Source organism: Gossypium hirsutum, chromosome D13 (genome assembly GCF_007990345.1).
Source record: "Gossypium hirsutum isolate 1008001.06 chromosome D13, Gossypium_hirsutum_v2.1, whole genome shotgun sequence".
Taxonomy (NCBI): Eukaryota; Viridiplantae; Streptophyta; class Magnoliopsida; order Malvales; family Malvaceae; genus Gossypium; species Gossypium hirsutum.
Window position 1 is genome coordinate 1,122,076 of NC_053449.1, and position 23,010 is coordinate 1,145,085.

The window sequence follows — 23,010 nt, forward strand, 5'->3', positions numbered from 1 at the left end:
TAATGTGTTTGGTTTTTGAACTTACCATTAAAATGCCGTCAATTGCAGTTGAAGTGAGAAAAAGCTATAATCTAAAGCCCTTTTCGAACCCACAGTTTAACTGGATTCGGATCTCAATATTTGCAACCATTTCCTCTATTCGGGTAGGGACAAATACTCGAAAATGCCGATGATATATATATGAATCAATAAGTTTGAATGATCAACAAACACATCAAGCAACAATCACTCTCAAAAAGACTAGAAATAAAATATTCAAAACTTACGACAGAAACCTTATAAAAAACCAAACTACAAAACTGTAGACATAAACAGAACACAATAGGGCATTTTGCCAAGCTGCTGTGATCCTAATTTTTTTGTGCTATCCACTCCAACACAGAACAAATAAAATAATATTGAGCCCCACAATCTACAAAGCATTATATACTACTCTCTATATATATATGCTAATAACTTTGTACTTACAAAACTTGCCTCTCCCAAATTCATCATATGGTTAATTGGCCCAACCGCAATAATTCACGGAATTCAACTGTCTTGAATCCACAGGTGGTCGTTCATATGCAAAATTTGACCTCTGTCTACCCCTCGCGTTTCTCCATCCCCGATTGTTCTGACAGTTATCACCATGATACCTTGTTGTTTTATACCTCGACATGTACTGATCAGCACCTTCTTTTTTCTTTCTAGGAGCATCCCATGTTCCCCAATCTCCGGTTCTTCTATAATCCACGTAGCTCGATTCGTTATTGTCCCAATCGTTATAGTTGTTCTCCCTTTGGTTCCATTCCCAAGAGTTGTTCCAACAGTTCCCGTATCCGGTATCTTTTGTGTTGCCATTGTTGTGCTCCCAAGAATTTTCATAGTCTTTGTTTTTCCAATTCGAAGACAAGTTATTCTCCTTCGCTACACTGTCTTCAGCATCCCCCCAACCACCACAGACGAATGATTGATTCAAAAGAAGGGAATTACCGAGAATTACAACATTCTCGCTTTCATCCTTCTTGTCGGGGACCTTGGGCTCTCTCTCCAAGTCCAGAAGCAGTTCAGGATCAATTTCAGAGTCCCAATCGATTTTATCGATATAACTATCAGGATCAGGGAGTCTTATGTCACAAGGAAGGCCATTAATCTCAGCCCAAAATCGGTTCTTAGCATTATGAAACGCCTCTTCACCAGCTGAGTCATTCCACTGGACTATGTTGTCATAAAGATACATAAATCTCTTGGTTTCGAGAAGTTTCCGCCACGGTACAGCGCCTACCAGAGTGCAAAACTTCTTCTCCCATGAAGGAACAGTCGGCTGCCACGTAGCTGAGATACATGATCAAGAAATACCGGGTTAATCATTAATGCTGGAATCATTACAGATGTAAAATCAGATGATTATCGATGGGAGTAACCATTCTCAACGAAAAAAAGGCAATAATTTCCAGAAAAGGAAACACACAAGAAAACGGATAGCACAAAGTCCGGAAAATACAAAAAAAAAAAAAAAAACCAACGGAAAAGCCTAGTAAATGACAACCGAAAAACGTATAACAAGCAAAAGAGCTAAGCAAATCTTGGACTCAATGCCATGTGCACACTAGTTAGAAGACAGAACCAAGCATTATATTGAGTGCTTCATATAGGATAATTCCACATACTCTTTCAAGCAATGCATTGTTCATTTGGAATATTTTCTCATGCCATGATCTCAAAATAACAATATCACTTCATACGTTGCTCATTCAAACAGTGCTCTCGACAGGCTTTCAGCCGATGTCCGATGGTAGCCGGAGCCAGAAAAAGTGTTGGCAAATGACTATTAAGTGCCTAGTTCCTATTAGTGGATTATGTTGAAGTTGTTTTAGTGGAATGGATAATGTTTAGTGCCTAGTTTTCTTGCATAGATATACACATATACATTTTCATACATAAAAAACAAACTAGTCCATCAATTGTTGCTTCAATTTCATCACCCTCCCCCAAATCCTCTAAATAAATCCCTTTAAAATACATATTTGATTAAATAAAAATAGCAGAAAAATGCAGGATAATTACAGAACAAACCCCCCACCCCCATACCTTATCCCGCGAAGTTAAAAAGAAGAAAAAGAACACCCAGGGAACATATATTACACTATGTACTAAACCAACAGAAACATCTTAAAATCTTTAAAAGCTCTGCTCTTAACTTAAAAGCAACCATACATAATTTTGAACTTGCATGAAGGCTAAAGGGTCAAGGCTTTTTCTTTTTTTTTTAAATTTGCACCGTATTAAAAAGAAAATTCCCAGAATATAAAACACAAACAAGATGCCAACACATGAAGAGATACCCTTCTCTTAAAAAAAGTAAAAAAAATTGAAGAGAAAGACAAAGAAAAAAGAAAGAAAATACCAAGAGATGGCTTTCGGGAATATGATCTTGTCCCCTGCATTCCTTGATGATGATGATGAATTTCACCTTTTTGTCTTCTCCAGTTATTATTCATAATCACAACCAGAATCTCCCAAGGGAACAAAAAGAAAGTTAAAAATTAGCAGAAATAATAAAAATCAACTTGCAAAACAAGAAATCAACAGTGACAAACAAACAAACAAACAAAAAAAAAAAGACCGACTTTCTTTTTGAGCACCGAAAACCAAAAAAGAAAAAGAAAATTCTGGGTTATGTGAGAATTGCATCAAAGTTATGATCTGAAACAAAGGATTTTTGATTGGTTGAAAAGTTGCGGGAATTTGAAGGATATGTTGTTGTATGGGAATAGGGGGATAGTGATCACAACTAGGAAAGGTTTTTCTTTTTCTTTTGTTCTTTTATTTCTTTATTATCATGTCTATAGAGAAACCGCTTTAAAGGAGATTTTAAGGAAACAAAATATAGACTTTTATACCCCTTGCTTTTTGTTGAATTTACAGAATTGGACTTAATTAGCACTTTGCTATACGGGGTGATAAGGACCGAGTCATCGGCACTTACTGTTGTCGGATTGCCACGCGTGCTATAGCGTTTGCATTTCACATTCTTCTTCACTTCCCACTGTATACATAAAATTATGATTTTTTTACGATTTTACACCTTAAATTTTTATTTTATTTAATTATCAGAAATTATTAATAATGTTATCGAATTAGTATAATTTTATTTTGATATATTACATAAAAATTAATTATATTATTTCAAATTTAAAATAAAAAATGTGATAAAATTGATGTATAAATTTAATATCATCTATTTTTATTTTTACTAGTTATTTAATTTTTTTAATTTTTTTTAAAAATAGCTTATAAATGATAATATTTTTATTTTTATTTTATTGATAAGTGTAACCGAGTTAAGTATTTTCAAAATTTTAAAATATGTCATAAGTCTTCGTATTTTTCATGAATTTAAAATTAAGCTTTTTATTTTTATGTTTAGAAATTTAATTTTTTTTATTTTTAAATTTTAAAATTTAAGTCTAATTATTAAATCTATTTTGTTAAATTAAGGTTCATTACAAACGTTATTTGTTCAATTTTATAACTACTAAATGAGTTTTTTTTTAATTTTAAAATATCACACCAATAAATTTAACTAAAAAATTAGTAATGATAAAAATTAAACTTAAATTTTGAAATTTAAAAAATAAAACTAAATTTCTGAAAATAAAAAAAAACTGTGGCTAAAATCTAAATTTATGAAAAGTACATATACTTATATCATATTTTAAAATTTGTTGTATTTTAGATTCAAATCATCTTATGTGCGTGTCTTTTTTAAATTTTATATAAAAAATAAAAAATTTTAATAATTAGAGGAAGGAAAAAGTATTACTTAGAATTGAACCTAAACTCTCGTGCCTATCTCGCTACTAAATTAAGAAATTGTCATTTTTAAAAAATGGCTATGTGGGCTTTGATGAAAATGGCGGTAGGCTTTTTTTTTTTACTTCTTCTTTTACTGTAACAGCAAGGGGAAGAGAGTAGGAGAGAAGAAGAAAGAAGACACAAATCAAATCTAAAAACCCTTAAGTGTTGAGGATGCTTTTTGCAATTATGCCAATATGTTTTGACTCGAAGCAAGTGCTTCAACCTTGTATTGACCAAAACCAAAAAACAATTTATGATCATAATATGGAGTCGCTCAAAATCCAAAAAGAAAAAAAGTGTTGAAAAGAGTGAATTTTTGCATATAAAGCAGAAAAGGAAACCCTCCAAGCTTGACTACTTTTATGACCATATGTGCACATGCTTTAGATCATTTTCCATCAATCCTGCCTTGGCGTGGCCTTAAATCAGAGTGTTTACATTCCAATTTCTCATGGTCAGCCAAAAAGACCAGATATTTAGGGTCATCAGGAAGAACCTCTGCAATCACGCCCTTCCACCACCCACCTTTGTACAAAGCTTCAACGTGATCAAACATTTTAAACTGGTCAGGCACCGGAATATGTGGTGGAGGAGGCCTAATGTGCAAGCTATCCATCTCTTTCTCTAAGAAACGAGTACCCTCTTCGGTTCTCAAGGTCTCAAACCGAATGAGGTACCTATTATTCCCCACTGGTTTAACAATAGTTGCAGCAAACCAAGCTTGGTTAAAACCATCTCCGTCAATATTGGTCACCCTCAACACGTGCTCCCTCACTAAACTCGTCTTCTTCTTCTTTTTCTTTTGTTTTCTGATCGGACTCCTCCAATATGTTACCAGTCCCTGCTTTGCTTTCTTCTGCGTTGTCAGTCTCTGTTGAATCTTCTTCCTCCACAGCTAGCTCAGATTCATCCAATGGTGGTACCCACAACCAAGTTCTACGAAGCCTCAATTGTTTCACTCCAAACAGTAAGAACATTGATGACATCCGAAAAATATACTTGTCATCATCCAACACTTGATCAATCTTGCCTTCGTACCAGCCGTCGTCGAAATAAGCCTCCACTATGTCCCCCACCTTGAACTTTCTTGGTGGTTGTGGAGGGGGCAAAGGGAGTATATCGACGCTGTTGTACTCCTTAGAGAGTTTTGTCCCGCTATTTGTCTTGGTAAAGATCGGTGAATTGGACCACGTACCTCTTGTCGTTTGTTGAAGTAGCGCGCTCCATGATTATAGCGGTGTACCACGCACGCGGGCAAACATCGTCTTCGTGGTTGACCTCAACTTTGGAACCTGGTTGCAGATCCATTGGATCTCCGGTGGCGGGGGCGTCGGTGGCCTTGCCTTTTTGTGACATCTTTTCGCGGGATTCTGATCAGGCTGAGTTTCGTTTGTTTAAATACTTAAAATTAAATTAAAATCAAAGATTTAACATATAAATCATAATTTTAAATTTCATGGATAAAATTTTGAAATTTTAAATCAAAGTTCATCTCTATTTTTATTTTTACTAGTTTTTTCAATGTTTGATTTTTTTTGTTGTTGCTAAATATAGCTTTTAAATGAAAATGAGGTATAAAACATTTTTATTTTTTTTAGTTGATAAGTGTATTTTTTTTTTGAAAATTGATAAAAGTGTAATTGAGTTAATTGTTTTCGTATGAGATCGCCAAATATTTAAGAGTTCCTCTATTCAATCATTTTTCTTGATGGATACCTCGTTCGTACACATCTTCTCTTTGTTTTCCGAGCCTATAGTGAGTTACAGACAAAGTTTGAAAATGTCAAATCTTTGATGATTCCATCATATATGATTGAGTTGCGAAAACTTCTAGATAGTTATTCTACATCTGAACTGAATTCTTTCTAGTTAAAGAATCTCTTTCTAGTTTCTCTAGAACAATTAGGAGATTCTCTAGAAGAAATACAGGGTTCTGCTTTTGGCGGCAACATGCTATGGGTTCTCACTTATAAAAAGTTTAAAACATGTCATAAGTCCTTATATTCTTCAAGAATTTAAATTTTAAATTCTGTATTTTTATGTTTAGAATTTTAGTCTTTTTTATTTTAAAATTTTAAAATTCAGGTCTAATTATTAATATTGTTAAATTTATTTTGTTAAATTAAGGTTCATTGCAAACTTCACTTGTTCAATTACATACTACTAAGTGAAATTTTTTTTTCAAAATATCACGCCAATAAATTTAACCAAAAAAATTAATAATGTTAACAATTGAACTTAAATTTCAAAATTTTAAAAATAAAACTAAATTTCTAAAAATAAAAATACAGTGACTAAAATCTAAATTTATGAAAAGGACATGCAATTATATCATATTTTAACATATATAAAACCAAAAAGTTATAGCAAGATATTATTATTTCTGAAATTGTTTTTTGTTTTTATATTTGAGTACTCATGTTTGAGTTTTATTATTTTCAATTATTATATCCGGATTTTCAAAGCGAAAATACTTATTTAATAAGTTTATTAAAAAATTGATATAAATATTAAGTATATTTTTAGTTGAAATGATAATTTGAGAAAATAAAATTTGTTGTATTTTAGACTCGAATCCTCTTATGTGCATGTCTTTTTTTAAATTTTATATAAAAACATAAAAAGATAAAAATACCTTTAAATAATATAAAAATATCCTAAAATAATATTTAATCTTTGTAAAAAAAAATAATTTCGGTTAAGGAAACCACCAATTCAATCAAAACTTATATTTTAATAATTAGAGGAAGGGAAAAAGATTACTTAGGATTATTGAACTTAAGCTTTCATGTCTGCAACATAATATTAAAATATGATATAAATCTTAATCTCTTTCGTAGAGAGAGAATTCCACTACAAGTAATTTGAACTCAAAACATTATAATATTTGATATTTTAATTTTACCATTTCAATCAAAATTATTTTTTATAACATTTTTTTTTAATTTGTTGGTACATTTTTCATCTACATTTTTTAGGTGAAGGATGCCTTTTATTTCATCTAATAGATGTGGCTAGCGGCAGGGGCGAAGCCAGAAAATTTTTTAGGGGAGCGGAAATGAAATTTTAATTTTTAATACTCTATATTTTTATAATTTTTAAAGGATTAAATTAAATTTTTATAATTTTAGGGGGCAATGTACAATTTTACATTTATTAATTTAAAATTTTAAAATTTTCTAAATGACCAAAATAACAATTTTTCATTTTAGAGGGGTTGGTGCCTCTGCCAAGCCCCCCTTGGATTCGCCTCTGACTAGCGATTTGGTTTTATTGGATAATGATGCTATATGAGTGAATGAAAGGTTGATATTAATCCATTTGTATGGTAAACTCTTAGCCAACTTTGAAAGATGTAAAAAAGACATGTGGTTGATAATGTAATTTATCATATCTGTAAAAATATAGAGAGAGAATTCCTCTAAGAGTAATTTGGAGAGAATTCCTCTAAGAGTAATTTGAACTTAAAATATTATAATCTTTGACATTTTACTTTTACCATTTCAATCAAAAAAAAGTTATAACATTTTTTTTAATTTGTTGGTACATTTTTCATCTACATTTTTTAGGTGATGGATGCATTTTATTTCGTGTAATAGATGTGGTTGGCTGCAGGGTTGAAGCCAGAAAATTTTTTAGGGTGGGCGAAATGAAATTTTAACTTTTAATACTCTATATTTTTATAATTTTTAAATGATTAAATTAAATTTTCATAATTTTAGGGGGCAAAGTGTAATTTTACCTTTATTAATTTAAAATTTTAAAATTTTTTAAAGGACCAAAACAACAATTTTCCATCTTAAGGGAGCCGAGACCCTTGCCAGCCCCCTTGAATTCGCCTCTAGCTGGCAGTTTGGTTTTATTGGATAATGATGCTATATGAGTGAATGAAAGGTTAATATCAATCCATTTGTATGGTAAACTCTTAGCCTACTTAATTTGAAAGATGTAACAAAGACATGTGGTTGATAATGCAATTTACCATGTCTGTAAAAGTATAGAGAGAGAAAGAGTTGCAAGGTTTTTACCACGGCAAAATAACATTTCAAATTCTTTTCAAATTCTATATTAATTTAATTGGCCCCTTTCAAAAAGAATAATTTTAATTTCTGTCAATTTTAAAAGTGAGCAACTAAAAATAACTAATTAACTTACATTGATTGTATATAATTTTAATTGGTATACTAACAAATTTAACCCTTAGTATTTACATATTTTGTCAATTTGATATTAATGAAGGGGGAGCATGAAGAGTTTTTAGGGATTGGCAGGGATGATGGCTGTAGGGTTATAATCGAAGTGCTGGGATATGCTCAGTGTTGCAATCGAAGCTTTGGGGCATCCTTAATAACCTAAGCTTGGCATGGAATCGTGGTTAACTTGTCAATTGGTATTATTCTTCTCGAAATGAAACATAAAAAGAAACAAAAAAGCAAAAATTTAGTCAAAAAATTTGACCGAAAAAACTACTAAAAGAAATAGACGAGAGAAAAAGGAGAACTTATGTTTACTTATGTTGTGTAAAATGAGAAGAATAACTTGTTATTTATGTTGCTTTCTGAAAGGACAGAATGATAAAATAGTAATATCAATTTACAAAAATAGCATAAAATTTTCCTTAACCGAAAATATTCTAAAAATATTTTTTGCATTATCAACATTCTCGATGTTGCAGTCGGAGCTTTGGGACATCCTTTATGACGTAAGCTTGGCATGAAACCGTGGTTAACTTATAAGTTGCTCAAATGCTAAACCAAAACTCAAATGAAGCAAGTCCCTATAATCTTGTTTAGAGGACTAAAATGCAAAGATAGTAAACATTGTAGGAGTAAATACGATAAGAAAATTTATATATTAAGCAACAACATAGGTATGGATTTGTCTTTTCGACATATTTCATGTTATATTTTTAATGAAACAAAGGTTTCCCAATATTGGTGTGATAAAGATTTGTGAAATTGCCTTTGCCCCATCAATTGAAAACACATACAATGACAAAGATTGCTATGTTCTTTTTAGCCAAAAATACAAGAAACATGAAATAAGTACAAAAATTTTCAAAAAGAAAGAGCTAAAATTGAAGTCTTTTACTTTTTTATTTATTTATTTAAAATTTTTAGTTCAATCATAACTAATATTTTTCGTCAAAATTTATCAAGCTGTTTCCATATTATGAGACATATGATTGATAAGAAATAAATATATTAAGTTAATAAATTTTGAGAAAAAAAATTACCGACGATGATGATGGTTAGATTAAGATTTTTAAATTAAAAAATAGGATAATTGAAATTTTAACTTTTAAAATACAAATATTAAAACTCAAATTCTATAAAAGTACATATGTTAAATATAAAAATAAAATATATAGTAAAAGTACTATAGAGTCTCATGTCTTAAGATTCAGATAACATTTTATCTCTCTACTCAAAAAATAGATAAATTAATCCCTATACATTAATATCAATGAGCAAATTAATCTTTCTATTAAAAATGCAATCCTACACGAAATATATATACAAATCATATCTAAAGCTTTTAGCTCATCGCCACGTTGATTTTAAGGAACCATCTAGAAATTGACGCGTTTACTTGCTAGCCCACAGCAAAGCAGATTTCGCTGTCCTAACGCCGACACCTATTTTATGACATTTACATTTATACCCCAAACCTTTCAAATTGGTAATGCGAAGGTCTTCGAAATTTTTTTCAGAGATAGAGGGTTTTATTGGTCCATTCATATTGATTTTCGCATATTCCATTTGAAAACGTGCTGAAATGAAACGCGTAATTTACTTCCAAACAAGGCTTCGCCGCCCTTTCGGAAATGCCAGCCCAGCAACACCATTTTTAATTATATAATAAAAATATATATAAAAACTAAATAATATTTTAATTAAGATATGAAATTGAGGGAGTAAATATGAATGTATTTTGAGTTCAAATATCATCATATGTCAATTGAGTTTTAACTCGACTGATATGGGTATTGTTGCAAATACAAGAAGACGTAAGTTTGAGCGTGCTAAAGTACATTATTCTCCTATTTATGGGTTAAGAGACTTTGAGTAGTTCTAAACATTACGTCAAAAAGAATAGATATGATCAGAGAGATCCACCGCACAAGAAGAATCTATATAGAAGTTTATTTCCTCTGTTTAATATTCATTTAAATAAGGTGTTTTAACCTTACTGTATTATTTCTATTAGATGTTGATTAGAGTAAGATTTTCTAAACCTATAAAAAGACGCAGTTATACTCATTGTAATCATTCAAATTCAACATAGTGAATTTTCTTCTCCTCTACTCGTGATTTTTTTCCAAAAGAGTTTTCACGTAAAATATGTATGTTCTATTTTTCTCTCTAATTTTCTTGCCATTATTAACATTCTATTTTTTATATATGGATATTAATTATAAAAGATATTGAATTATATAATTTTACATAGTCAATCTTTTTTAGCATATATATATATATATATACATAAATATATTCAGAGCTGAAAAATATATAAAAGGTAAATGTTTAAGACATACAGAAGCAGACATGTCTGTTTAAGTTGTCTGATGGGTGGAGCATAGGAGATTAAAAGTCAGCACTTAATGCATGGCCTATCGGATGGTGGTTGTTAGCTGAATCATGATTCCCTTCTTCATTTCTCAATCTTCACAACAATATGATAACGTGAAATGTATTTTTGTTATTAAAAATTAGTTCATGCATATTAATATAACGTATATATGACATGTTATGTGTAATTATCTGGTTATCCTGTTATGTTATATGGCATGTTATGTGTTATTTTGTCTGTCAATTATGTTAAATTTTAACGGCAGAAATGGATTATATTTTTTAACTAAAACGATTAATTTACACTTTGATATAATATACAGAGACTAAATAGCCTTCAAATAGGATGATATTACACTTCAACGCACTGAAACTTATATATTCTCACAAAATATAAACAAATAAAAATGAATCCCAAAGTTGAAGATACAATGTCTTGTCATATAAAGTATTTTATGTATTACACCCAAAAGAAAAAAGCAATTAACCACAAAATCATGCACATATATAAGTCCAAAAGGCTTAACCCAAAGGCCGAAGTCCTATAATCAGAAATCCATACCCACGGTTAACATGGTCCAACAATATATTTATTGTTTTAAAGAAAAATCATGACATCTTTACACTTTACACTTAATTTTGGGAGCCTAATTATTATTATTTATATAAATTAACAATTACATTATATTGAAACAGAAAAGGGTTTATAAATACAAGATCGAATTTTAAAATTTATGTCAATCAATTTGAAATCTACACAAATGAATGTAAACTGATTTTGTAATAATCCTATTATAGTTTTAATAAATGTGTGTTGTTTTTTGGTGAATCTCAATAATAGGGCAAAACCCAAACAACAAACGCGACTAGCGCTGCTCAAACCTAGGCCACATTTGGAACGGTGAACACCCTTGACCATCAGGAATCAATATTATTACATTCTAATTCCTTACTGATACCCCCGAGGAAAATCCCAAATTGACGTGTTAGTGTGAGTTTATCCATGCGGTTATGCACTTTTTGAAAATGAATCTATTTTCTGAAAGATCCTGACTTTCGTGCTTTGGTGAGTCTCCGAGATTCTTTCGACGACCTATGTTGTGTTGAAGGGATGTCTATATAATCTGATTGATTGCATAAAGCCCGCGGTAGCAACGGAACCGGAGAAAGTATCACATGGGGTTCATAAATGTTTGCTTTAATTCACCTTATCTCGACTTCTAAATTTATTATTTTATCCCTTTTAATATTTTATGTATTTTTTAATATTATATAATTTAGTATATATATTAAAATTATAGATATGTGAAAATGTTATATGTTTTTTATATTTATGTTATAAATATACTAAAATATTATATATTGAATATTATGTTCATGAGTAAATTATAAATATATAATTTTACAATATTAAATTGAAATTTTATTAGTAAAAGAAATGAAGTGGTGCAATGTTTATGAATAATTTTTTGTGTGAAAAGAAATAAGGATTATACTTAAATTAACTGTTCACAAATACCATCAATTGTATCAGAACATATGAGTTCTAAAACCTCCCTTGACATACTGACATAAACCTGCAAATCTTCCTTCTTGTTGATTGACATTTTGACTAGGCAATCAGCAACTCGATTCTTTTTTCTAGGGACATGTCTTGGACTCCAATGCTCAACATGCGACAGACTATGATGAATTCGTCTAATCAAAGCAAAGTTTGAATCTACTAATGAACTATCACAGATACCTTTAATCACTTGCAAGCTATTAGAATGAATCACTATCTTGTTGTAGCCTTGTCGTTGGAGAAGGACCAAGCCATCCAAGATACCCCATAATTCCACATCAAAGACTGAGCATTTCCCCACATACCTATTATACCCGAAAATCCACTCGCCAACCCTATTTCCCACCATTCCACTGACACCCCTTAATCTTGAGTCTTGTTTAACCGCTTCATCAGAATTTAAATGAACCCAATTTCTTGATAAAGACTAACTACGACTATCTTCCTGATAACTACTTCGAGTATCTTTATGAATTGACATGTATTGTTTTACCCAACTGTACGATGTTTTAGCAATCTCAAAAGAACTTCAAGTTGTACCTTGAAAAATGAGGAGATTCCTATTTTTCCAAACGCGCCAAGCAATCAAACCAAAAAGACAAGGCCAACTAACATCCCAAAAGATTCTATAAATTAGAAACAAACCATTCATGGAGATTAGCTTGATTTACCAGAATGATTTGCGCCCAAACTTCCTTCGCAGCTGAACAGTCCCTGAGCACATGGTAAATATGTTTTGAGGCATAATAATTTTGGTTAAAATTAAAGAGAAAGGTAGTATTATATTTATGACAAATTAATAACATCCAAAAAAACCTACATAAAAGCTCATACTTACTCAACATTTAATTTTGACATATATTTTCACTTGAACCAACTAATCCTAAAGCTATATATATAAAGAAGACACTCTACATTCTTTTGTCTTTATTACTTTCTATTGATGAATGTTTTTTAATATGCAAAAATTATTTCATTAAACTAAAAACTATCTTTCATATAATATAAAGTAACATTCCATCACCATAGAAATTGTAATGATTTCTTTTAGCTATTAGTTTAATTGTAATGATTAATAAAAAATAGAACATGGGTATTAAAATATTGTTCTCGTATCTACGAGGAATTGTTAGAGAGTAATCTATTATCAGCAACGAGTACATACTATGATTTTAGTTCTATCCACTCACTAAATTGCAACATTTACTCCTATACTTCAAATTAGGCCATTCACCCTCTAAGACTTTCCTCGTGAAAGCTTAGATGAAAATTGATTGAGTCAATCCAATTTATTTACAAAATTTGCACTCAAGATAAGTACTAATTGACCAAGAAACATGCTCTCCAATTCTTACTATTAACCTAAACAAGCTATTCAATATAAATACAAAATAGGCTTGTTGAAATACAACTAGTTATAATCACTAATTCCTCTAAAATAGTCACTTAAAAAAAATCTCCAAATAATTAGTTTACTCGCAGCAATCCTTTTAATATCAAACTCCCTTGAAGATTGAAATTTTTTAAGGGAATTTTCATTAAATTGAAAGCCCGAATCCGATCCTTGTTTGACTTGATTCTTTCACATGAAGTTTTCACTAATACGATGCTGACAATTCTCAAAAATCAACAATTAACTGTCCAAGCAAACTTGATCAAAATATATCAATCAAATAAGGTAAATTATAATGTTGTACCAACTTTTCCTTACAATGCAACTTGCGTTGTAGCCGGCAGATATAAATAACGCTAACACTTTGTTTGTGGTATTACTTAGAGAGTAAATTTGTTTTTAAAAGAATTTTCAACATCGGTCTCTTGATAAAATCTTTAATATCCTTTTATGTGAAATTTGGATAATCTATTCAATGACATAACCACTCTTTCATAAAGACCTAATATATCATATCCACCTTTGATTTTATAAAAATTATCTCTAACTATTCGAGTTTGATTTGAGAAAGAAAAACTCAAATTTGATTTTCTCTCAAGCTCGAGTAGATCGAGCTATGGAGAGAGTCGAACTCAAGTATTTTAATTGTTAATTGTGTAGCTAGCAAATGTAATCATGCTTTTTTATTTATAATATGTTGATGGGTGTCGAATCCAATAAAAATAAATTTCTACTAAAAAATAAACTTGTAGATAGTTGTGAGCGGGATCGAACCACAAAACTGGTGATAATCTTATACATCTTTTATAAATAAAACAAGTAAAATAAAAAAAAACAGAGGGGTTTTAAAATTAAAAATTAAAAATTAAAATTAAAACCATGTAAAAGGAGATCCAAAATAAAATATAAGAAATTCAATATAACGGAATCTAGTCAAAGAAAAAATCTCAGTTATGATTCATTGGTTTGATCATCAATGTAAAGATAAATTTTTTATTCTATAATAAATAGATTATAGTTGTCAACGAATGCGTAACAAACGATCTCTTCTTACCTTCTCGATAACCAAGATAAACACTGCCGATTACTTCCCTTTATAGGTAAATAGTCCTATAATCAATGCCTAGGATTTAATTTATTAATAGCATTAAGAATAAAATAGACCCATTTCTAGTCAACAAACACACAAATAGGATTTATTTGAACTAGATCACCTTTGGTGTGGTAAGGAGAAAGCCTTCAGATTCATGGTTTTGGAAAGGAGTATACTCAAAGGACGAGAGATTGTTTGCTAGGAGTAGATACGCAAATCTGGAAGGGAAACGTAACTCATATGGGTGCGATCATGAGCAATGGTTGGAGAATCATTAGATTAAATAAAAACTTCAACATTGGATTCCTTATTTGTGACCGTATCGGAAATAATGGTAAATCGTGGGATGAAAAGTAGATTAGGGAAGTCATTGGGAGATAGCATGGCCTTGTGTAGTAATAGAACGGACATTTGGGGGGGTGTCAGAACTCAAAGTGGATAGTGGCTAGGAGATTTCTTGGAGCTTTTCACTATCAATTAGAAATGGAAGAAGAGTTGGCATCTTCCCGAGGCGAGGTGCAACGATAGCTATGGATGTCTTTCTTTTTCATTGTACATTAGGGTTTTCTTTCATGTGCATGCATGCTCTTTCGGCTATGGGTCCCTTTCTCATTGTTATGATATTTACATGTTATATTAAATCAAACTTTATAAGCTTGGTCGAAGCTTTTTCTCCTTGGTTTGATTACCAGAGGGCAATCCCATTTTTCAAGACAAATCCAGAGACGAAAGTAATACTTAATTATAAGACCTTCATTATTTCTTTTTATAATTTTTTTCTAAATAAGCAATCAAGGGATGGCACTCATTGATGTTAGCAAATGGGTTTTATAATATTCTTGAATCATCATTCTTTGAAGAAAAATGAAATAGAAAATGATGGCAAAAGATGATTGATTGATCCATGTTCATGGCAGCATGAGAATTTAGAACAGGTCGTTCTCATCATTTCCTTTTCTATTTGAGTGTTTTTCAATTCCAAAATAGAGATCAATTAATCATTTCATTTCGCTATTAATAAATCCAGTTTCGTTTTTAATATTTTTGGGTATTAGGCGAAATAATAAATTTAAAAGAATAATACATTTTCTAATAAAATTAAAAAAAAAGTCATTCAATCAACTCCTATATTATCAACTACAGAAAATCATAAAAAATGGATTCTACAAGCATTCCAAGATGCAAAATCATTAATGACAACATCAACATCAATATTTTTCAAAAAATCATTCTCGATTGATAAAATTGTCAGAACATTCAACCGTTCTCGATTGATAAAAAATGGGCCCCTTTTAATTATTTATTTCTTTTTTTCCCACTTGCAATGAAGCGTGATCGAAAAATTTAAAAGTTGAAGAAAAAAAATTCCTTTTTGAACCTCTTACAGCCTTGGGCCCTAAGCGACTGTACTCCCAAACTACCCTAGGGTTAGGCATGAATAAATCATTGCTCTCGAGAATAAGATAAACCTTGAGACTAATGGAGAGGAATTGCAATAGAGCAAGTGTAGATATTGTTAAATTTATTATCGTTCTATAATTGATATATTCTATTTCATCATTTGTTCTGTTTTGTTATGTATGTATAATTTTAAAAACTATTATTATTTTCATGGACGTCGGAAGGATCCATTTTCGTCCTACTCCACCCCATTCTACTTCATTTTACTTATTTTTAATATTTTCGATCTTTTTAAAGTGATTTAAATATAAATTTTCAAAAAAAATATTTAAACAAAATATTTCCTCTTTAACCTATCCAAAAATATTATTTTATAAATTTGTACTCTTTATAAAATATATACATTCTAAATTAATTTGATTCAAAATTGAAAGATACAAAGCTACAAGAAGTTACCACCACTGATGAACAAGGACTCCATTTTTTCTGAGAGAAGTAAACAGCTCTAAGCAATGGCGGTAATGCTTTTTATATTTTGTACTCCTTTGACCAGGGCAACATCTCTGCCACCTATTGTAATGGCATTCAAGAAAAATCTCATCGATCAGGCAGATTGCTCCCGTTTCAAACAACTTTGGAATCAAGTCGAATTCAGTTCCTTCAACATCCATCTTTATCACCACGAAATCTCTCTTTGTAAAAGTGTTCTTCAACCATTCTGCAAAATCAAACCCTTGAATCTCATTCACCTCACTGTTAAATTCACCTCTACTTGATTTCACAGGTTGAATTCTGCCCATCCCTCTGCCTTTATTCTTAGTCTTATTCACTTTTTCTTGCGCAGGGCCGTCGTTAATCTCAAAAGACAATGTCTCATTCCTGACCCAAGCTGCATATGGTAACAACGTAACCGCCTTCTTCTTCGATGCATATTGTTTATGAAAAGCTTTGTCAGCCTCAATAGCATAGACATGAAAGCTTTTACCCTGTTTGGGATATTGTTTCATGAACCAACTTCCAATACTAGAACCGTAATTCCTAGCCCCAACATCAATATAAACATACCTATTCTTGAAACTTATATTAACCATGGATGAAAAATACTTTACGTTCTTGATATTCCTTTTCAAGGTAATCCATGGCTTCAAGGGCTCTTCCTCAATCAATGGCTCCGCCTTCTGGACTAGTTCCTGCTTATGAGCTTGAAAGGAGCAGTTCTTAGAATCATCACCAGGTATCTTTCTATACCCATGAATCGCTTTTTTCAATACAATTTCTCTAATATATGGCATTGATGGATTGAAGCCATCAATGTCAAGCACTTTAATCAATTTGCAAGAATGGAACAAATCAAGAAAAGAATTCAGACTATATGTATCATTCGCCTTGACGTGGAACACTGCAAACCCTTGAGGTTTTAAGGCCCGAACGATTTCTGATGCAAAATCAAAGGGTCGAGATGACATTTCGATACGGGCACCACCAGAGAATATGAAGTCAAATGTATTATCATCGAATGGTATTCGATCATCCTCCCCCCTAATAACCAAAGGTTTAGCCGCTTTCCTGAAAATCTCAATGGAGTCCTCCACTCCAATCTTCTTCAAAGCGAAAACTTCATGTCCATTAGGAGCCTCAACGCAGAGAGACTTGGAATGAGGCGAGAGATAACCCTTGGAAATCATATCTTGGAAAATTGAAGAATAGAAATGGACAGCCTTATCCCATTCTCTGCTAGCATAGAGATGGTTGTGAGGATTAGATTGGGGAACGACATTGTTTTTGAAGAAGCAAAAGTTGTAGAGATTACAGGACTCACCGATGGTGGTGACAACGTAGGCAAATCTGATCACCGTCGCCAATATACCAAAGAAAAGAACATATGCCACAATATTCCTCAAAAGGCTCAACTTTTGTTCCATGGCTAAAGACTTTTTTTTTTTTTTTTAAAACAACTACAACGATGGTCATAAATAGTGCATTATGGAACAAAAAAATAACAAAAATTTGCTATTACTTTTTTTTCCTGTTTCTAATTATTTAGTTACTAAAATTTAATTTAGGAAAAGTAATAAAAAATGGAAAAAATACTATTATTCAATTTTAAATAATTTATTTTAGGCATTATTTTATTTTAAAAATTTTTAATTGATGCATACTTATTAAAATATATTTAAAAATTAAAAATAATTTTATAAATAAAACAATATTAAAAAGTTTTAGGAACAAAGAGATTTTAATAATCTCTTACTTTCAATCTCATGTAAATTTGCTTCTATTTCTTTGCATTGATCCCCACCACCGGAAATAAGATGGGTTAAGCTTAACACAGATGGAGCAATGTCACCCAATAGCAATAATGCTTCGGTTGGAGGGGTTCTTAAGGATTCGGAAGCAAGATGCTTGTGTGGTTTCTCAATAATGGTTGCCAAGGACATGGTTTTCCAAGTTGAAGCATGTGTTATGTTGGAAGGTTTGCGTATAGCATGGGATAGGGGTCATCAACAATTAGAGATTGAATGCGATAATTATTTGCTTGTTGAGTGTTTATAGGTAAGATGCATTGTCAATAGTAGCTTAGCTATGCTACGTTTAATACATAGCTTCAATAGAGATTGAAGGATACAGATTCATCACATTTTGAGAAGTTAAAATGCCGTTGCTAATCGAATGGCCAAATATGAGTCAAATAGTCCATTGAATTTGATTTTATTTGAAGAACCCTTTTCATCAGTTTAAGAGGTTTTGTTGTCGGATAATGCTCTCTTTGCATGAATTTGATTTATTTTGATGTACTCGCTTAATGATGTTTATTTTCTACCAAAAAAACAATTTGATTTTATTTGACGAACCCCCTTCGTCAGTTAGGGAGAACAATTTTCGATTTTAATTAAAAAAATTAACTCATTCAGTTTTTTTGGTTTTGAGTGTAGTCGGTTGGTGTAGGGTAATTGATTTTAACCTCATTTTAATCTGTTAATTTAGTTGATTATTAGTTTTTGAATAAATCGATTTATTTTATATAATTTTTAAATGAATTAAAACCTCATCTTAATCTGTTAATTTAGTTGATTATTAGTTTTTGAATAAATCGATTTATTTTATATTATTTTTAAATGAATTAAAATATATTTATAATTTATAATATATATAATAGATAAATAACTATGTAAGCCTACTCAATAACAATCGATCAAATTGACCGAATCAAAGTTGGTTCGATTTGATCGATTTTTTCAACTAAAGTCGATTGATCGATTTTTTCATGTTGAAGTTCATTAAAAAAAACTCCGATTGAACAGGCCAATTAAACCGATTACTCTCTAAGTATGGATGAAACCCGGATACTCCAATCCAAAACTTAAATCATCATTGCCAATGTGCCAACCAATGGGTCACATTATTAGCCTAAAATCTTGAAATAAATGCAGGACTAAATTTTAAATATAAAAAGAGAACAGGGACTTTGAGAACATTTTACCCTTTGATTTTTGAGGAAATAAAATTTCCTTCTTTTTTTTTTCCAAATAGAATTTCCTAATTAAAACCCCCCACTTTCCCTGCTCTTCCAGGTGACCGCCATTCAGGCAAGAATCAGGGTCATGCAAAACATTGATTAAAAATTCTCTTTTAATTTCAGCGTTATTTTGAATTTTTTTTGAAGTAATTCGAGGAACCCTAGTTTACCCAACTTGAAAGGTAATAACGCGACGGTTTTATTTCAATAATCTGATTTCCTTTTTTGCTAATTTCTGTAATTTTATTCAGATATTTTCATGCAAGAAGGTCAAATTTCTTTTGCTACGAAACTTAAATGAAAAGTTCAAGCTTGTGAACAGTTGATTTCCAGTAAGGAGATTTTGGATTGAATTCGTGGCGAGTGAAACTCGTAGGACGACGCCGTTGTTGTTCTTGGTCAACAAATTTTGTGGTATTTTTCTCAGATTTCTTATCTGTTTGTTGAATAATTGTGGAAAAAAAATCGGATTTGTTCTAGGTTTTGTGAAGATATTTTCGGTGTTTGTTGTGCTTAGGTAAAATGCAATAGGAAATTTCAAATTGATGAAATTATAGAAGCTAACTATGATTTGAGTTGTAATAGTTGATCAAGTTTCTTAACCATGATTGAACTTATTTAGCTTTGTTTGATGTTAAAAGAATCTGATTGCCCTTTTACTAAGAGATCCCTATTTATATGGTTAGTGGTAAAAGTCAATTATTTAGCTATTTGATGAGTTCTTCAATTAGTACATTTATGAGTTGCAATAACACGGTAATGGCGTTATGAGCTTATCGTCTTTTTCCTTCCGTACTTAGGTGCCGAATGTTGTAAAGCACAGAAACCATGGGAGATGGCAATAACACCTCAGGCAGAGGCATTGGAGCGAATAATACTTCATCCAGCAACAGTGAGAAGCTGGAGTGGTTGCAACAATACAATCTGCTCGGCAAAATTGGTGAAGGTACTTATGGTCTCGTGTTTCTTGCAAGAATCAAGTCACCGACAAATCGTGGAAAATGCATTGCTATAAAGAAGTTCAAACAGTCCAAGGATGGGGATGGTGTCTCCCCTACTGCTATCCGAGAAATCATGTTGCTTCGGGAGATTTCTCATGAGAATGTTGTGAAGCTTGTTAATGTGCACATTAATCACGCGGATATGTCGTTGTACTTGGCTTTCGATTATGCTGAATATGACCTCTATGAAATCATTAAGCATCATAGGGACAAAGTTAATCATACCATGAACCAATACACTGTTAAGTCATTGCTTTGGCAGCTGCTTAATGGATTGAACTATCTTCATAGCAACTGGATCATACATCGAGATCTAAAGCCGTCAAATATATTGGTTATGGGTGATGGTGATGAACACGGGGTTGTCAAAATTGCTGATTTTGGACTTGCTAGGATTTATCAAGCTCCGTTAAAGCCATTATTTGAAAATGGTGTGGTTGTAACTATTTGGTACCGTGCACCTGAATTGCTTCTTGGTGCCAAGCACTATACCAGTGCGGTTGATATGTGGGCTGTTGGGTGTATTTTTGCCGAGCTTTTGACTTTGAAACCACTTTTTCAAGGTGCAGAAGCTAAATCTACACCAAATCCTTTTCAACTCGATCAGCTGGACAAGATATTTAAGATCTTAGGCCATCCCACCTTGGAAAAGTGGCCTACACTTGCGAGTCTTCCACATTGGCAATCGGATGTACAACACATTCAAACACACAAGTACGAAAATGCCGGACTTCATAGTGTTGTTCATCTTTCTCCGAAGAGTCCTGCATTTGACTTGTTATCTAAGATGCTTGAATATGATCCTCGTAAGCGTATAACAGCTGCACAGGCTTTAGAGCATGAGTACTTCAAAATCGAGCCCTTACCAGGTCGCAATGCACTGGTACCGAGCCAACCAGGAGAGAAAATAATCAATTATCCTACTCGTCCGGTGGACCAGAACACTGATTTCGAAGGGACAGCTAGCATTCAGCAACCCCCGCAATCCGTGTCATCTGGGAATGTAGCTGGAGGCATGGGTGCTCACCTAGGGAGAAATGGATCCGTTAATCGGCCCATGCCACCTCCTATGCAAAGAATGCCTCAAGGCATTATGGCTTATAATTTCCCATCTCAGGCTGGAGTGAGTGGTGGAATAAACCCAGGAGGCATGCCAATGCAACGAAACCTCGCCACCCAAGCTCATCAACAACAACAGTTGAGAAGGAAAGATCCGGGAATGGGCATGACCGGATACCCACCGCAGCAAAAATCGAGACGCATGTAAGAAAATTTTTAACTTCTGATATGTTAATTATCTGGAATGTAATTGAGTTCGGCGTTGTATTCTTTGGATTTCAGTATATTATTAAACTTGGGAGATCTATAATCTATTAATGTGAGCTCCCTGCATATTCAATCTTCCCCTAGGTTCGAAATGTCTTGCTGGTTTTACTTGATGAACATTTTCCATGCTGCAGCTATTTATGAATTTAGTTAAAAATAAGTATCTGTAATAATGTCGTGTTGGAACCATTCGCTGATTGAGTAAGGATTATAGTAAGGATTATTATTCTCTATACTATCAAAAGAAGTTTTAAATTTTAGGGTTAAATGAATGATATGCCTATATTTTTATTTAGTTATTTATTTTTAAATATTACTAAGGATGAAACGGTGTTTTCCTCGTGCTTGTAAATTTTCTTTTTATTTTTAACAATTTTATTATAGGTTCTGATAATATATGAATTTTTTGACATAATATCTAAAATTATCCATAACTCTCTCTCTCTAATCTATGCTAATAGAGTTAAAATTAAATTGGCGCTTGTAAAATTTTTTTTGAACTATATTTGATTCTGGAATGTGAAACAAACGAAGGTTTAATTTAGATTCGTTTTATAAAAGTTGAAAACAATGGTAGCGGTGAAATTAGTAATCAGTATCATGAAGGCTCCTTTTAGAAGTCAATTTGTATTTTATCATCTTTATTAAAAAGATGGGTAAATTAGTCTTCGTACATTAGATCAAAAAATAAATTAATTCTTTTGTTAACCACACCAGTTTTTAATTGTACAAATGGATGAAATTTTTAATAAAACGGATCAATTTGCTCTTTAGAGGAATAAATTTTCTCATTTTTTAGTAAAGAGAGTAAAATGCAATTGGACTCTTAATAAAAGGCATCTATAGTACTTTTACCAAGATTATAGCATTGAATTCAATCGGAATACCGGTACGATAAGCGTAATCAAAAGTTCAAATTTATTAAATTAATTATTTGAAACGATAATGTTGATTAAATATTATGCTAAATAGTATTTAGAAATTAAATAATAAATTTATTTTAAATAGCATAAAATAATAACTATGAATTATTAAAATTATATGTTAAAAATAATAAAATTATATTTGTATTAATGATATTCAATTTTTTATTTATTTTAATTTATGAAATATATTAAAAGATAATATAATATAAACTAATAAAAAATGTGGAGGGATAAAAGGGGAAACTCACCTCACTTCTAGTGATCCAAATTGAGTGTTCTAAAAATATCATGGAATTTAAAGTACGGTTGTTTTAATCGGACTGAATTATTAAAATTTTAATGTCGAATTTTAGTTTGAAAAGAAATATTAAAAC

General features: G+C 31.4%; 4 protein-coding genes across 5 annotated transcripts; 1 reads left to right on the forward strand and 3 right to left on the reverse strand.

Moving 5' to 3' along the window:
* Positions 1-154: 154 nt before the first annotated feature.
* Positions 155-2,833, reverse strand: LOC107920124 (uncharacterized). The gene is made up of 2 exons (XM_016849658.2): positions 2,390-2,833; positions 155-1,317 (listed from the first exon to the last, which is right to left on the reverse strand). The coding sequence occupies exons 1-2, from the start codon at positions 2,481-2,483 to the stop codon at positions 500-502; spliced, it is 912 nt and encodes a 303-aa protein (XP_016705147.2). The 5' UTR covers positions 2,484-2,833; the 3' UTR covers positions 155-499.
* Positions 2,834-4,231: 1,398 nt separating this feature from the next.
* LOC107919467 (protein AGENET DOMAIN (AGD)-CONTAINING P1) lies at positions 4,232-5,199 on the reverse strand. Its single transcript, XM_016848922.1, has 3 exons — positions 5,039-5,199; positions 4,598-4,968; positions 4,232-4,533 (listed from the first exon to the last, which is right to left on the reverse strand). The coding sequence occupies exons 1-3, from the start codon at positions 5,197-5,199 to the stop codon at positions 4,232-4,234; spliced, it is 834 nt and encodes a 277-aa protein (XP_016704411.1).
* Positions 5,200-16,218: 11,019 nt separating this feature from the next.
* On the reverse strand, positions 16,219-17,788 carry LOC107919468 (uncharacterized). Its single transcript, XM_016848923.2, has one exon. The coding sequence runs from the start codon at positions 17,786-17,788 to the stop codon at positions 16,319-16,321; it is 1,470 nt and encodes a 489-aa protein (XP_016704412.1). The 3' UTR covers positions 16,219-16,318.
* A 1,611-nt stretch (positions 17,789-19,399) lies between these two features.
* Positions 19,400-21,870, forward strand: LOC107920485 (cyclin-dependent kinase E-1). 2 transcript variants are annotated; one of them, XM_016850224.2, is made up of 3 exons: positions 19,400-19,565; positions 19,635-19,797; positions 20,184-21,870. In XM_016850224.2, the coding sequence occupies exon 3, from the start codon at positions 20,212-20,214 to the stop codon at positions 21,649-21,651; it is 1,440 nt and encodes a 479-aa protein (XP_016705713.1). In that variant the 5' UTR covers positions 19,400-19,565; positions 19,635-19,797; positions 20,184-20,211; the 3' UTR covers positions 21,652-21,870. The 2 variants fall into 2 exon arrangements, with proteins under 2 accessions (XP_016705713.1, XP_016705714.1); XM_016850225.2 differs by having other exon boundaries at positions 19,401-19,565; positions 19,706-19,797.
* Positions 21,871-23,010: the final 1,140 nt, after the last annotated feature.

Bases quoted from the DNA above. Each gene is read 5' to 3' on its own strand.
- LOC107919467 (XM_016848922.1), bottom strand. From the start codon at position 5,199: ATGTCACAAAAAGGCAAGGCCACCGACGCCCCCGCCACCGGAGATCCA. The intron at 4,969-5,038 runs GTACGTGGTCCA...GGAGTACAACAG, and splicing joins ACTTCAACAAACGACAAGAG to CGTCGATATACTCCCTTTGC. The intron at 4,534-4,597 runs GTGACCAATATT...TTGTTAAACCAG, and splicing joins TGAGGGAGCACGTGTTGAGG to TGGGGAATAATAGGTACCTC.
- LOC107919468 (XM_016848923.2), bottom strand. From the start codon at position 17,788: ATGGAACAAAAGTTGAGCCTTTTGAGGAATATTGTGGCATATGTTCTT.
- LOC107920124 (XM_016849658.2), bottom strand. From the start codon at position 2,483: ATGAATAATAACTGGAGAAGACAAAAAGGTGAAATTCATCATCATCAT. The intron at 1,318-2,389 runs GTATTTTCTTTC...CATGTATCTCAG, and splicing joins TTCCCGAAAGCCATCTCTTG to CTACGTGGCAGCCGACTGTT.
- LOC107920485 (XM_016850224.2), top strand. From the start codon at position 20,212: ATGGGAGATGGCAATAACACCTCAGGCAGAGGCATTGGAGCGAATAAT.